We start from the raw sequence: 15,483 nt of genomic DNA on the forward strand, positions 1-15,483 counted from the left end.
CAAATCAGGTGAATACTGATGGTTTGGTGCTGAGAGGCTGGTACAACTGTCTGACGCTGGCAATATATGGATCAGTGGACAGAGTCATCAGTCATGACAGAGATTCCCCTCCACCTCCACCTCCACCTCCACCACCTCCCCAGCCACAGCCAAATGTGAAAAGGAATCCAAAGCATGGTGAGAATTTTAAATTTGGTTTTATCATTGAAACTGTCTTTCAGTACAGTGGGAAAGGTAACTCAAAGAACTCTTGTATCTTTTGAACCTTGTTTAAGGCTTGACAAGTTATCTGTCAGTCTTCCATTCTTTCTTAGAAGAGTTTCTTTTTCTGCTGAAGTGGTTGCATTTTATTTTCTTCCTGTACTTTCCAAAAATGCTTTTTTAATCTGAGTTTTTTGTTTGTTTCTTTAAAATATATAAATGATAATAGAATCCATGGTTATTTGTGATTTACTATGTAAATTATCTCTCAAAGAATTAGAGAATGGGGCTTCCTTGGTGGTCCAGTGGCTAAGACTGTGTGTGCCCAGTGCAGGGAACCTGGGTTGGATGCCTGGTCAGGGAATTAGATCCCACAAGCCACAACTAAGAGTTCTCATGCTGCAACTAAAGATCCCACATGGCACAATTAAGGCCTGGTGAAGCCAAATAAATAGTATTAAAAAAAAAGAGAGGAAGAGGGGCCAGAGCTTCCTCTTTCTGGCATGTGAGGACACATGCCAGAAGGCAGTTGTCTGCACACCAGGAAGAGAGCTCTCATAAAACACGAGCATGCTGGCATCAGATGTCAGACTCGTTGGCCTTCAGAAGTACACGAAATAAATGTTTATTGTTTATTAAAAAAAAGAAATAGGCAATAAATTTGGTATGTGTTAATGGCATTTCTTTTATCAGATTTCTTTATATGTCTAAATCTTAGCTAAAGGAGATTTTCCCCTTTTGGGAAAATAAAAACTCTAGGGACTTCCCTGGCAGTCCACTGATTAAGACTCTGTACTTTCAGTGTAGGTGGCAAGGGTTCAGTTTCTTTTTTTATTTTTTATTTTTTTAGGGTTCAGTTTCTGATTGGGGAGGTAAGATCCCACATACAATGAAGCATGGCTCCCAGAAAACGCCCCCACAAACCCACCCACCCGCCTGAAACAAAACAAAGCATAAGCCTTCTGATAAACTTCATTGACTTTCCTTATATAAAGCAGGCAATTAGGCTTATGTTTTCCAGGGTCTGGTTTCCTCATTTGGTATTACTCATTGTAAGAAGGAGATTGAACTAGTGGAACTAAGGAGATTTGGGAATACATTTTGAAATTACAGTTGAGGTCATAGGGAAAAATAGTTTGCTTTATAGTTAGCATTTTATGAGCACAAATAAAATGACCATTGTTTTTCTTAATCCTTATATAATACTGTAGTGTGAGGTCTTTGTCTTTGATGATGGACACACACTATAGTTTAATCTTTTTTCTTGGATCTTATCTGCTAAGCACAGTTAATATTTCACTTTTCTTTGTAGCCTTCATTCTTCTGTGCTCATTTGTCTTTTTTTCTAGACTGTGAGCTTTTTGTGGGCAGAGAAGTATATTTTACTTGTATTTGTATCTTTGGTCTTTTTTGTAAATTTTATTTATATAAAACAAAAACAGTTATCCATTTCACCCACCCCCATCCCCCACCCTCTGGAAACCACCAACCAGTCTCTGTGTCTATGAGCTTGTTATTGGTGTTCTTTTTAAACTTACTTTTTTTTTATCTTGCACATTTAAGAGAGATCATATAGTATTTGGCTTTCTCGGTCTGATTTATTTCACAGAGCATAATGCCCTTGAGGTCCATGTTGTTGCAGATGGCAAGATTTCTTTCCTTTTTTTATGGCTGAGTAATATTCCATTGTACTAATATGTGTATGGAATAACACATACACACCTTCCACATTGTCTTCAGTCTGTCATCTGTTGATAGACGTTTACCTTGTTTCTTGGCTACTGTACATAATGCTGCAGTGGACATGGGAGTGCATATACCTTTTCAAATTACCATTTTTATTTTCTGGGGTAAATACTCAGAAATGGAATTGCTGGATCATTATGTTGGTTCTACTTTTAATTTTTTGAGGAACCTTCATACTGTTTTTCTTTTATTAGCAGCACCAGTTTACCTTCTCACCAGCAGTACACGAAGATTTCCTTTTCTCCACATTTTCACCAACAGTTGTTATTTCTAGTCTTTTGGTAATAGTCACTCCCTGGTGGCCTAGTGGTAAAAGAATCCACCTGCCAAGCAGGAGATGTGGGTTTGATCCCTGGATTGGGAAGATCCCCTGGTGAAGAAAATGGCAACCCACTCCAGTATCTGTGCCTAGGAAATCCCATGGACAGAAGAGTCTGGTGGGCTACAGTACATGGGGTAGCAAAGGGTTGGACACAACTTAGAGACTAAAAAAGCAACAAATTCTGACAGGTGTGAAGTGATACCTCATTATGGTTTTGACTTGCATTTCCATGTTAATTAATGATGTTGAGCATCGTTCCATGTACCTTTTGTTTGTTCTAATAGGTTTTTGATGGAGTCTTCAGATATATCCGACTCTTGTGACTCCATGGACTGTAGCCTGCCAGACTCCTCTGTCCATGGGATTCTCCAGGCAAGAATACTAGAGTAGGTTGCCATTTCCTTCTCTAGGGAATCTTCCCGACCCAGGGATCGAACCTGTGTCTCCTACATTGGCAGGTGAATTCTTTACCATGGAGCCACCTGGGAAGTCCAATGGAATCTGTAGGGTTTTCTATATATTATACACGTTTTCCCTGCTCTCTGAAAGTGTGTTCCTGTGAAACCTTTTGTAAGCCAGAATGATATAAAGTGAAGAAACAATTACCTTAGGACACATCTTGCTACTGGATGTACAAAGTCAATTGGGATAAAGCACAGATGCTCACAGACATAATTCAAAGCTGTGGTGGCTTAATGCTGAGATGCTAAGTGTAGTTGCTGGGGAAGGAGCTTGGTGGTACCACTCTGACTTTTTTGGGGTTATGATCCCTCTATAACAGCTCACTGCAAAGGTTATTTGGTTAGTGAAAACAGGTGCTAACATAAAGTTTTTGTAAATGTAAAGTGGCATATAGTGAACTTCTAAAAATCAGGTCACATAGTTGGAGGCGACTGAACTGCTAAGAGCACACACGTGGTGTGGCACAGTCCCTCGGTGCCTGCTTTGTTGGGAGTGTTTATCTTAAATTGATTTCAGTTTTGTCAGATTATTTTACTGTATCTGTTGAGAATGATCGTATGACTTTGATCCTTCATTTTGTTAACATACCACGTTGACTAATGGGCAGATGCTAAACCTCCCTTGCATCCCTGGAATAAATCTCACAGGATCATGGTGTATGATCCTTTTAGTGTGCTACAGAATTAGGCTTGCTGATAGTTTATTGAGGATATTTGCATGTATGTTCATCAGGGATATTGACCTGTACCTTTCTCTTTTATTTTTAACTTATTTATTTTAAATTGGAGAATGTAACTTTCTTTTTGGGCTTCTCAGTGATAAAGAATCTGCTTGGGAAGCAGGAAACACGGGTTTTATTGTTGGGTTGGGAAGATCCCCTGGAGAAGGAAATGGTAACCTGCTCCAGTATTCCTTGCCTGGAAAATTACATGGACAGAGAAGACTGGTGGACCACAGTCCATGAGGTCACAAAGAGTCAGACACAACTGAGCGACTGAGCACGCTGACACAAGTTTGTTTTCTTGAGACACCCTTGTCTAGTTTTGGTATTAGTCATGCTGGCCTTGCAGATGAGTTTTAGAAAGCTTTGAGAAGAATTGGTATTAATTCTTCTTTAAACATTTGGTAGAATTCATCAGTAAAGCCATATGGTTCTAGACTTTTGTTTTGGGGAGGTTTTTGATTAGTGATTCAATCTCCTTATAGTAATTGGTCTGTTCAGATATTTTGTTTAATCATGATTCAGTCTTGGTAGGTTGTATGTTTCTAGGGCTATATCCATTTCTTCTAGGTTGTCTAATTTGTTGGTGTATAATTGTTTATAGTAGGTTCTTATGATCCTTTGTATTTAAGTGGTATTAGTTGTAATATCTCCTGTTTCATTTTTGATTTTGCTTGAGTTCTCTCTTTTTTTTCCTCAGTGAGTCTAGCTAAAGATTTACTAATATTATCTTTCCTAAGCTTGTAGTTTCATTTTATTTTCTATTGTAGTCTTATCACAGTGTAGTCTACTGACTTGTCAGAGACAAATACCACATGATATCACTTATATCTGGAATGAAAACTTGACACAAAGGAACCTATCTACCAAGCAGAAACACACAGATTCAGAGAGCAGCTCTGTGGTAGCCAAGTGGGGAAGCAGGTTTGGGGAGGAATGGAGTGAGAGTTTAGGGGTAGATACAAACTATTACATATAGAACGGATAAACAATAAGGTTCCGCTGTATAGCACAAGGAATTACATTCAATATGAGATAAACCGTAATGGGAAAGAATATAAAAAAGAATGTGTAAAACTGAGTCACTTTGCTGTACAGCAAAATTAACATGGCATTGTTAATCAGCTGTACATCAAATAAAGAGAAGTGGAAAAAAATTTACTGACTTTTAAAGAAAATTTTACTGGAGTATAATTTCTATTTACAGTGTTGTGTTAGTTCCAGATATACAGCAAAGTGAATCAGTTATATGTATTTCCACTCTTTTTTATATTCTTCTCCCATATAGGCTGATACAGAGAACTGAGTAGAGTCCCCTGTGCTGTGATAGGCCCTTACTAGTTACTTGTTTCATATTTACTAGTGTGTATGTGTCAATCCCAGTCTCCCAGTTTATCCCCGCTCCATTCCCTCCAGTAGCCATAAGTTTGTTTTCTACATATGTATCTGTTTCTGTTTTATAAATAAGTTCATTTGTGTAATTTTTTTTAGATCCCACACACAAGCAATATCATACGACATTTGTCTTTCTCTCTCTGACTGACTTCACTCTTACTTGCTTTAAAATGGACATCTGAGCTCATATATTGCATTTATATATGTGTGCATGTTTTTAACTTTTTGTTTTGAAATAGTTACAGATTTATAGAAGGCTGCAAAGAAATGTGTAGGGAAGTCCTGTGCACTCCTCCCAGATTCCCCTAGTTAACATCTTTGACAACTCTAGTACAATATCAAGACAATATTGGCATTGTTACAGTCTGCAGAGCTTGTTCACATTCACCAGTTTGTATATGTATTTGTGCATGTGTGTGTGTATATATGTGTAGCTGTGTGTAATTTTATGTCATGTATACTTTTGCATACCCATCATTGCAATTAAGATGCTTGATTGTACTATCACAGTATTCCCTGGTATTACCCCTTTCTAGCCACACTCATCCCACCTATACCTATTTTTGGCAATCATTATTCTCTGTCTCTGTAATTGTATTATTTCATAAATGTTACAAAATGGAATCATGAAGTTGGGATCTTTTTAAGATTGGCTTTTTCCATTCACTGTAATTTCTTTGAAATTTATCTACTTTCTCTGTGTATCAGATCATTCTTTATTGTTGCTGAGTAGTAATAAATAGTATGGATGTATTATTTAACTGTTCAGTGATTGAAGGACATTTAGGTAAGTTTCTAGTTTTTGACTTTAGCACATAAAGTTATTTATGAGCATTTGTGTACATCTTCCTGCAAGAAAATAAGTCTCCATTTCTCTGGGATAATTCCTAAGAGTTCCGTACATTATATTTTGGTGTATGGGATGTCAGAAATTTTAACTTTCCCAATATAAACTGATTAGCAAAATTTCTGTTAGACATCAGGAACAAAAAAGTTAATAAATTCTGAGGATGAAAACCCAAATGATCAATGGCAATTCTGTCATGTATTTATATTACTAACTTTAATAATTTTAAAGTTCTTTTTCTTTTTCTAATAAAATCAGCTGATGGAGAGAAAGAAGATCAGTTTAATGGAAGCCCTCCAAGACCACAGCCAAGGGGACCAAGAACTCCACCAGGACCCCCGCCCCCTGATGATGATGAAGATGATCCCATGCCGTTGCCAGGTAGAAATAATAATATTTTTTCCTCTCTTGATTAATGGTAATATAATAGTACTTTTTTATTAGAGGAAAAAAAATAGATGCTGGTAATCAAATCTTGATGAATGTCCCCCACCCCCATTCTGAGCAGTGTTTTCTTGTGGGTTTTTTTTTTTATTGTTATTGTTGTTGGCAAGTGAATTTGTTTAAAAGAGAAATCAGTTAATTTATTTGAAACTGAAGCAACATTGCTTTGAAAATAAAATGTTAATGTACTATAATGACAGTACAGAGAAGCACCAGTAAAAATAACCTGTATGTATTGGAAGAGATAAAAATCTGTAGTTACTTAATAGCTAAAAAAGAGGATTATTGTGTAAAAACATAAAATAGCATACTTTGTTAATTCACACTCTAGAAAATTGTGCAGTGTTTACTCTTAATATTTTTTTTCCCTCCCCCCTCCTTAATATTTTTTAAGAGCAAGTAATTCTACTACTTTTTTTTAAAGTGTGTTTATGAGCTAAATCATCCAAAATATTAAATAGTTACAATATCCAGTCCTTCTGCCTCTTATTATTTAAATAGTTAAAATAATCTGTGCCTTAAATATCAATTTTTCAGTGTCTGGTGACAAGGAAGAGGATGCTCCTCATAGAGAAGATTACTTTGAACCCATTTCTCCTGATCGGAATTCTGTTCCCCAGGAAAGTCAATATTCTGATGAAGGAGAGGTAGAAGAGGAACAGCAAGAAGAAGGAGAAGATGATGAAGATGATGTGGATGTAGAGGAAGAAGAGGATGAGGATGAAGATGATCGCCATACAGTAGATAGTATCCCTGAGGAGGAAGAGGAGGATGAAGAGGAAGAAGGTGAAGAAGATGAAGAAGGTGAAGGTGGGTGAATTAGCTAGGACTTCTTGCTTTTAAGTGCTGGAAACTAGCTTGATGTAGCTTTTAGCAATGCAGAAAAATTTATAGCTGACACAAGTGGCTTTCAAGAAACCCAAGAGTCAGCTGGGCCTTGAGACTTGACTAGACTTGAGGATTTCCATCTTTGCTTTGCTTTGTTTATCTGTTATTTAGTTAGAAAAATGAATTTAGGTGTTTTTTTTTTTTTTTAACTAACTATTATGTCTCTAGTTACCCCACATCTTTAATATCTTCTCTTTAACCAACCAATTTAAACTGCCTGTGTCTCAGATCCATTTCCAGTTTTCTGGGAGAGAGATTCTGTTTGCCTTGCTGTGGTATCAGCTTCCCCTTGATACCATTGGCTTTTCCCAGGGAAGCGAGGATATGCAGCAAATACATGGTGATTAGGGATTTGGTGATCTGTCTTCAGAGGAGTGGTGTTTTAAGCTGCCTAGAATCCCCAAAGATTTCTGTCACCTCAATATTTTGGCTGAATAATAATATCTAATTATTATTAGACATGCACAAGGAGAAAAAAATCTTAATTACAGAAGGACATAAGGCAGCCTGATGCAGTCTTTTAGTTCGGTCTTATTTTTCCTTTGAAAGCAAAAAGAGCTGTTCAAGCTAATTGACTCTTAATTTGTTGAGTAAATGGAGTGTAATGTTAAAGTATTTATGTAAAATGACAGATCATCTGCTTTGTTCTATAAGATATTAAAGAGGAGAGTCATTCTACATGAGAATGAGAACCATTTCAGTATTATAGGGGCCCTTTTACAAAATACAAGTAATTGAGTTATTGAGTGATAACTCTTTTAACTGACCCCATTTCTAGGATACCAATAAATCTAATAAATTTTAGATTTACTGCATTTGGTAGTAGTTAGATTTCAGGCAGGCTTTGTTAATCAGAGGACATTTTTAGAGAGGATAAGAGAATGAGGCTGGTTAATTTGATTCTTACCAAAAGACATCTGGGGGTTAGTCTCGAATCAAGTCTCTTTGCTGCTGCTGCTAAGTCACTTCAGTTGTGTCCGACTCTATGCGACCCCATAGACGGCAGCCCACCAGGCTCCCCCGTCCTCGTGTTTTAGGCCCTTTCTTTTCAAATATGAGTGTATTGCTGTGGCTAAGTTGTTTAGAGCTTAAGAATGTCCATAGAGGGCTGTTACTGGAGGAGTACCGTGGAAACATTTCCTTTTCTTTCTTAGGCTGTTGTTACTCATCTCTGTTTTACCACAGCCAGGTAACAGTTGTATTTAAAACTAACAGATTTTCTGTCTCTAGTCTTCTATTACTGAATAGAGGGAAAGCTGCACGTGTCATGATATGAAAACTCTGTTTTGGCAAAGATGGGTACTTTTATAAACATTTTCCATAAAAACATGATACAGAACTGGGAACTGGGTAACAGGTAAACACAGAGTAGTAGAAGTGAAGGAATATGAAATTCTAGAATGCTTTTCCTGACAATATTTGGTGTAACTTGGTAATTACAGTATTAAGTCTTAGTTAATTTAATAATTTTGGCCCATCAATTCATTTTTTCCATCTTAAAAATACTCTCTCACAAGGCAAGCTTAATTTCTTCCCTCCTGAGAGGTATTTTTGGTTCTTTTTTATTTTTTTGAGACATTTCTGATTTTAGTTCTATGAGGAAAAGATTTATAGCAGAGTTATTGTAAAGCTGAACAGATATAATAGAAGACTTTGCTTATGAAGTTTCTCTGTAATTGTTCTATTAGGAGTTATAAAATGTTAATAAGTGTTGATAAGATATTGAGGCAGAAGTTAATACTGTTGATAGGATCATTACTTTTCATATTTTTGCCATGTTACTAAATAATTTATTTTGAGTAACCAGATTGTTTTGTACTAAACAACAATGATGTAACAACTAAGTATTATTTAAACTGATTTTCAGGGGATGATGGTTATGAGCAGATTTCCAGTGATGAAGATGGAATTGCTGACTTGGAACGTGAAACATTCAAGTATCCAAACTTCGATGTCGAATACACTGCTGAAGACTTAGCTTCAGTCCCTCCTATGACATATGACCCATATGATAGGGAGCTGGTACCACTCTTACACTTCAGCTGTCCGTACAAGACTACCTTTGAAATCGAAATCAGTAGGATGAAGGATCAAGGTCCAGATAAAGAAAACTCAGGGGCAGTAGAAGCCTCAGTGAAGTTAACTGAACTGTTGGATTTGTATCAAGAAGATAGAGGTGCAAAATGGGTAACAGCTTTAGAAGAAATTCCAAGTTTAATAATAAAAGGACTAAGTTATTTGCAGTTGAAAAACACAAAACAAGATGCCCTTGGCCAGTTGATAGACTGGACCATGCAAGCTTTAAATTTACAAGTAGCCCTTCGCCAACCCATTGCCTTAAATGTCCGACAGCTCAAAGCTGGGACCAAATTAGTGTCCTCACTAGCAGAATGTGGGACCCAAGGAGTCACGGGACTGCTACAAGCAGGAGTGATCAGTGGCTTATTTGAGCTCCTGTTTGCTGATCATGTCTCATCTTCCCTTAAGTTAAATGCATTTAAAGCTTTGGACAGTGTCATTAGTATGACAGAAGGAATGGAAGCTTTTTTGAGAAGTAGGCAGAGTGAAAAAAGTGGCTATCAGAAACTTCTGGAGCTCATACTTTTAGATCAGACTGTGAGGGTTGTCACTGCTGGTTCAGCTATTCTTCAGAAATGCCATTTCTATGAAATTTTGTCAGAGATTAAAAGACTTGGTGACCATTTAGCAGAGAAGACGACTTCTGTTCCTAACCACAGCGAACCTGATCATGATACAGATGCTGGAGTTGAGAGAACAAACCCAGAATATGAAAACGAGGTAGAGGCTTCTATGGATATGGATCTTCTGGAATCCTCAAATATAAGTGAAGGAGAAATAGAAAAGCTGATTAACCTCTTAGAGGAAGTTTTTCATTTAATGGAAACTGCACCTCATACAATGATCCAGCCTCCTGTTAAGTCTTTCCCAACAATGGCACGTATTACTGGTCCACCAGAGAGGGATGATCCATACCCTGTTCTCTTTAGGTGAGACATTTTTGGCTTTGGAAAGTATATTTCACCAATTATTAGAGGCAGTTTCATGTGGTTGCCTTTTTTTTTAAGCTGCAAAGCTTTGTTTTACTGTTTTTATTTTATAATTTTATTTATTATTTACTTACATTTTGGCCATGCTGGGTCTTAGTTCCTGTGCTTTTCTCTAGTTGGGGACGAATGGAGGCTACTCTTCATTGCAGTGTGAGGGCTTTTCATTGCAGTGGATTCTCTTATTGCAGAGCACAAGCTCTAGGGCACATGAACTTCGGTAGTTGCAGTTTGTGGGTTTGGTAGTTGCAGTTCCTGGGCTCAGAAGCACAGGCTTAATAGTTGTGGTACACAGGCTTAGTTGCTGTGTGGCGTGTGGGATCTTCCTGGACCAGGGATTGAAGTGTCTCCTGCGTTGGCAGATGGATTCGTTACCACTGAGCCACCAAGGAAGCCCCTTGTTTGTTTGTTTTAAATTTGTCTATAGGTAATGTGTGTCTTGGTAAGGATGCCTTGATATTTCAGGATAGGTCATAGTGAGAAGTGTGTTACTGTATGTGAGCTATATTTTGTTAATACTTAAAAGTAGTAATAGCAACTTAAGTTAAAGATATAAGTAATAACCAACCATAGTGCTTATATTAGCATATCTGTGAGCAAGAATAAAGGAGAAATTACCAGGTTGCTTCTGGGAAGGTGAAGCAGAGGATGGCATAGGAAGGAGAGAGCTTTTCTGTGTAAGCTCTTTGTACCTTATGATTCTAAAACATTGTAAGTGAAGTTGGTACTTTACTAAGTTAATTTTGCAGTCCTTGTTAAGATATATTAAAGGTTCAGTTGTCACTTGTTTCTCCCTTCTAACCCTCTAGTTATCTATTGATACAGTTTTGCCGTTTTTAGGTACTCACAGATTTTTAAAATTTGCTTTAATTTTTGAGAGTTTCTTTTTTTTTTTTTTTTGGTATTTTGCCTCTAAATAATTTTTTAACAAATATAAAAATTGCAGTTTTATTATTTTATTCCTTATTTCAGTGATTTTTTTTGCCTGGCTTTGGAGCATAATGTATTAACAAAAAAATCAATACTCTCCATTCTAAAATCTGTACCTATCCATTCTTGTTTTTAGCTGAAACTCATATTTGCCTTAGCTTGAATTCATACAGGAGTTTAAGATGATAATTGCTAGAGCAAGGTCTAGTAGGAGATGAGGCCAAGAGTACAAGTGTAGCAGTTTCGCTTTGAACAAGAGAACGGAAATGTTTGAGTATACAAATACAGTTATCTTTGTAGTATGGAGACAGTAGAGGAGACAGGTGCTTCTCACTGGTCATGTTTTTGGTAAATTAAGACTTAAAGTAATGCCCTGAGGGTGACTGAGTATAAGAAAAGAGATGATGCTCCCAAATAGTTGTTGAGGGGAAACCAGTAATTAATGGCCTATAAAGTATTGTTGGTTTTTCTCCTCCCATAATTGGAGATCGTACATTTGGGTGTCAGATTTTAGGAGATAAAGGGTTTTGAATGCTGGGCTAAGGAATTTTTTTTTCTGTTTTTTTTTTTGGCTGTGCTGCTTGGTGCATGGGATTTTAGGTCCCTGATCAGGGGTTGAATCCAGGCCCCTGACAGTGAAAGCACTGAATCCTAACTGCTGGATGGCCAGGGAATTCCTGGGGATTTCGTTTTTAGAATGTGGAAGATCTTGAATATTTTAGAGTAGCAGATCTGATATGATCGAAGTAGTGTTCTAAGATTATATTATATTATAATATAATTATATTGAGAGTTTGTGGTGGAGCGTTACTTGGACTTGGCAATTGGACCTGATAAGAGAAAGTAAGAAGGAGCTAAAATGCTTTGAGGTTTCTAACTAGGGTAACTACTGGAACTGTGATTTTATGGACAGAAATTGATAAATTAGGAGGGAGAGTGAACTTTGAAAAGAGAAGTAATTACATTTTGGAAGGGTTAGTTTGAAGTGATGGCAAGGCTCTAATATCCCATGTTGGAGTCTTCAAGGTAACCCCCAGATTGACTAGCTGGATTCATAGGACTCAGTGTTGTAATCTCAATCAGGATTTATTACATCAAAAAGATATAAAACACAATCCCCAAAGGGAAGAGATACATGAGACAAAGCCTGGGAAAATGAGTCATAAGCTTCCAGAGTCCTTTCCTAGTTTAGGCACAAAGGATCCCCTTAAGTCCCCTGACAATAAATTGTGACATGTGTGAAATGTTGCATACTGAGAAAGTTCATTAGAATCTCAGCATCCAAGCTTCCTATTGGGGGATAGCCATGTAGGCACCCAGTGTCTTGCATGTCCCAGAATTTCAGACTGCCAGAGAGAAAGCAGGTATTCAGAATGAACCATATTATTTGCATAAAGTTTATTTGCAGTGAGTATTCTTATCAGTTGGTGGGTGGAAACTATCCCAAAATCCAAGTCCCTAGAGGCCAGCCAAGGACCAGCCTTTCTAAGAATAAGCATTCTGAGGCCTGCCATGTTAACTATTTTCTGAACATTCCATAAGGTGATTAAGGATGCTCTTAAGAGCATAGAAGTGTTTACCTTTGTGGTAAGCATTTACTGCAGGTGTTTTCCTCATGATATAGAAGCCTGAGTTTAAGCAGAAATATGATTGAAAAGGCAATTTTATGCTTTTTGATTACAACTATGTGACATTCTGGAAAAGGCAAAACTATGGAGACAGTAAAAAGATCAGTGATTGCCAGGAATTAGGAGCTAGTTAGGGGATGCATAGATGGACACAGAGTATTATTAAGACAATGAAAATACTCTGTATCAGTAGCAGTTGTGTCTATTAGGGGTTTTAGGTAAATTCATACCTTATCTACTAAAACTGTGTGTACTAAAAAATGGTTCTTGGACGTAATAAAAGAGTACTGTTATATTAAGTACTGAAGATTGATAATTTGACCTTTTTTTCTTCCTAGAAGTACCGGTTCAGATATACTACCTGTAGTAAATCTGAATATACCAAATGCTTTTTATAGTATATGCACTGTATTCTTCCTAGATGCATGGATTCAGATATACTGATATGCTATGAGTTGAGTAGGACCATAGTTAAAAAGGAAGGAGCCATTTCATAAGTGGCCTGGAAAGAAGGCCCAGAATTTAAAGTCAAGGTTGATTCTGGAAAGAGAAAATTTGTCAACAGTTACTAATTAAACATCTTTTGAATGCTAGGAAAAAGCCTTATAGAACTTTCACTTTCATTTGGTCCCGTGGAGAGAAGACTTGCTGTTCACATTATGTTTTTAAATAAAGCGGTATATTGCTGAGGATAAGGATTATTGCTATTAAAATTTTTAGCACTACCTGTCTAATGAAAACTGAGTAAATGAAATGTTTTGCGCTGACTTAACGTATATCTTGTTACTTCTTCTGCAGGTATCTTCACAGTCATCACTTCCTGGAGTTGGTTACTTTGCTCCTGTCAATTCCAGTGACAAGTGCGCATCCTGGTGTGCTGCAAGCCACGAAAGATGTTTTAAAGTTTCTTGCACAGTCACAAAAGGGTCTTCTTTTTTTTATGTCAGAATATGAAGCAACAAATTTGTTGATTCGAGCTCTTTGTCATCTTTATGATCAAGATGAAGAAGATGGTCTCCAGTCTGATGGTGTTATTGATGATGCGTTTGCCTTATGGCTACAGGACTCAACACAGACATTGCAGTGTATTACAGAACTGTTCAGCCATTTTCAGCATTGTACAGCCAGTGAAGAAACTGACCACTCAGATCTGTTGGGAACGCTGCACAACCTTTACTTGATTACTTTTAATCCTGTGGGAAGATCAGCTGTTGGCCATGTTTTCAGTCTTGAGAAAAATCTCCAAAGTCTTATTACACTAATGGAGTACTATTCCAAAGAAGCCTTAGGGTAATTTTATGCTTACTCCTTAAATTTCCTGTTTTATTGGAAAACTACATCACTAGTGGGGTAGATTCTTGAAAGAATGTATTGTTTTGAAAATAAAAACTATAATTTTTTGACATAGCCTATAACTTGTAAATCAAGGATTAGAATGATGAACTCTCTAAGATGTGGATATAAAGAAATGAAATAGGAGCTGCTTCAGTTTCCCTACAGAGTTAACAAAGATTGCAGCCGTAGTACTCCTGCTGATTTTTGTGGAGGGGAGACGTAAGACACAGAAATAATACATACAGCTTAAGAGTCATGAGGACTACCTTGGTGTCTCTGCCCTCACCTGCTAAGCTCTTCATGATGCTCTGACTTTAGAAGTGTTTTGACTGGATGAGGGAGTTTGAAAATGATAGTGGTTTTTGAAGCCCTTGCCCTGTTGGGCAGAGGGTTTTAGTCTATGAGAAGAGAAACTCGTTCCTCCTGGTTCATGCTATACAAAGCTGTGGTGTCCTTTGCATCTGAGTCTTGATATGACCCCTTGAGTGACGGATCTCTTGGGAGGACTTAAAAGGCAAACAAGAGTGCGTCTGTGCCTAGCTGTACCTTTACAGTTCTGTAGTGGAAGTCTGAATAAATCACGGTGGTAGGTTGATTCATCACACTTTTTCCTATACATCCAGAGTGAAAAAACATTTTAAAGGAGATTAATGAAGTGTATTTCCTAATCTTTCATTGCTGATGAAGTGTACTTATTCATATTTTATTGTTCTGATCATATTTCTTAAGAGAATTCCACATTCCATTTTGATGCATGTGCTTTGTTATTAATATACTTTAAAGTAGTGGTTTCAGGTGAATTGGAGGTTAAACTAAAATGTGATTTCCTGTTTTCAGGAAGTTGGTAATGTTTCATGGTAAAATTCCTTGAACTTCTTAAAACCAAGTGAAAAAAAAAAGTTAAAAAATTGTTCCTAAAAATTATTTGCATACCAAAACCTTTAAAACCTTATTTTGTTTCAGTGATTCCAAGTCTAAGAAGTCAGTCGCTTATAATTACGCGTGCATACTTATCTTGGTGGTGGTTCAGTCTTCCAGCGACGTCCAGATGTTGGAGCAGCATGCAGCATCTCTCTTGAAGCTTTGTAAAGCAGATGAAAATAATGCTAAATTGCAAGGTATGGCACTTGAACTTATTTTAAGCATTTATGATGCAGGAAGAAAAAAAGCCTTTGACTATCTGTAGTTCATATTTGCCATTTGGGACCAGGGGCTTTATCATGTTTGATAATATACCTAGTAACACCCTGTGTTAACTTTCTGTATAAATTAAAGCACCCTTTATGGAGGTATTTTATATGGTATTCTTAAAAAGATTTTTTTAGGAAGTTGTTGAAAATATCTTTTTCTGGAAAGTCATGGAAATTTGTGGGTAGCTGAAGTTCCTAATCAAAACAGAATTAAAGATGAACTCAGAAGTTCAGTTTTGTACAGAAGTTTAGAAGTACAGTTTGTAGGTGTGTGTGTTTTCTTTGAATATGTACTTCTTTCTGAGTACT

The 15,483-nt window shown here is 37.0% G+C and overlaps 1 protein-coding gene across 3 annotated transcripts in view; it reads left to right on the forward strand.

Moving 5' to 3' along the window:
- The window catches only part of VIRMA (vir like m6A methyltransferase associated), a 59,980-nt gene that overhangs the window by 19,699 nt on the left and 24,798 nt on the right, over positions 1 to 15,483 (forward strand). For all 3 annotated transcript variants that reach the window (XM_004011833.5, XM_012184115.4, XM_060393945.1), the window contains 6 exons: positions 9 to 177; positions 5,953 to 6,075; positions 6,676 to 6,948; positions 8,894 to 10,034; positions 13,448 to 13,939; positions 14,948 to 15,102. In XM_004011833.5, coding sequence (XP_004011882.1) covers positions 9 to 177; positions 5,953 to 6,075; positions 6,676 to 6,948; positions 8,894 to 10,034; positions 13,448 to 13,939; positions 14,948 to 15,102 — 2,353 coding nt within the window. The remainder of the gene's footprint in view (positions 1 to 8; positions 178 to 5,952; positions 6,076 to 6,675; positions 6,949 to 8,893; positions 10,035 to 13,447; positions 13,940 to 14,947; positions 15,103 to 15,483) is intronic.

The sequence above is a fragment of the Ovis aries genome, chromosome 9 (assembly GCF_016772045.2).
Source record: "Ovis aries strain OAR_USU_Benz2616 breed Rambouillet chromosome 9, ARS-UI_Ramb_v3.0, whole genome shotgun sequence".
Taxonomy (NCBI): domain Eukaryota; kingdom Metazoa; phylum Chordata; class Mammalia; order Artiodactyla; family Bovidae; genus Ovis; species Ovis aries.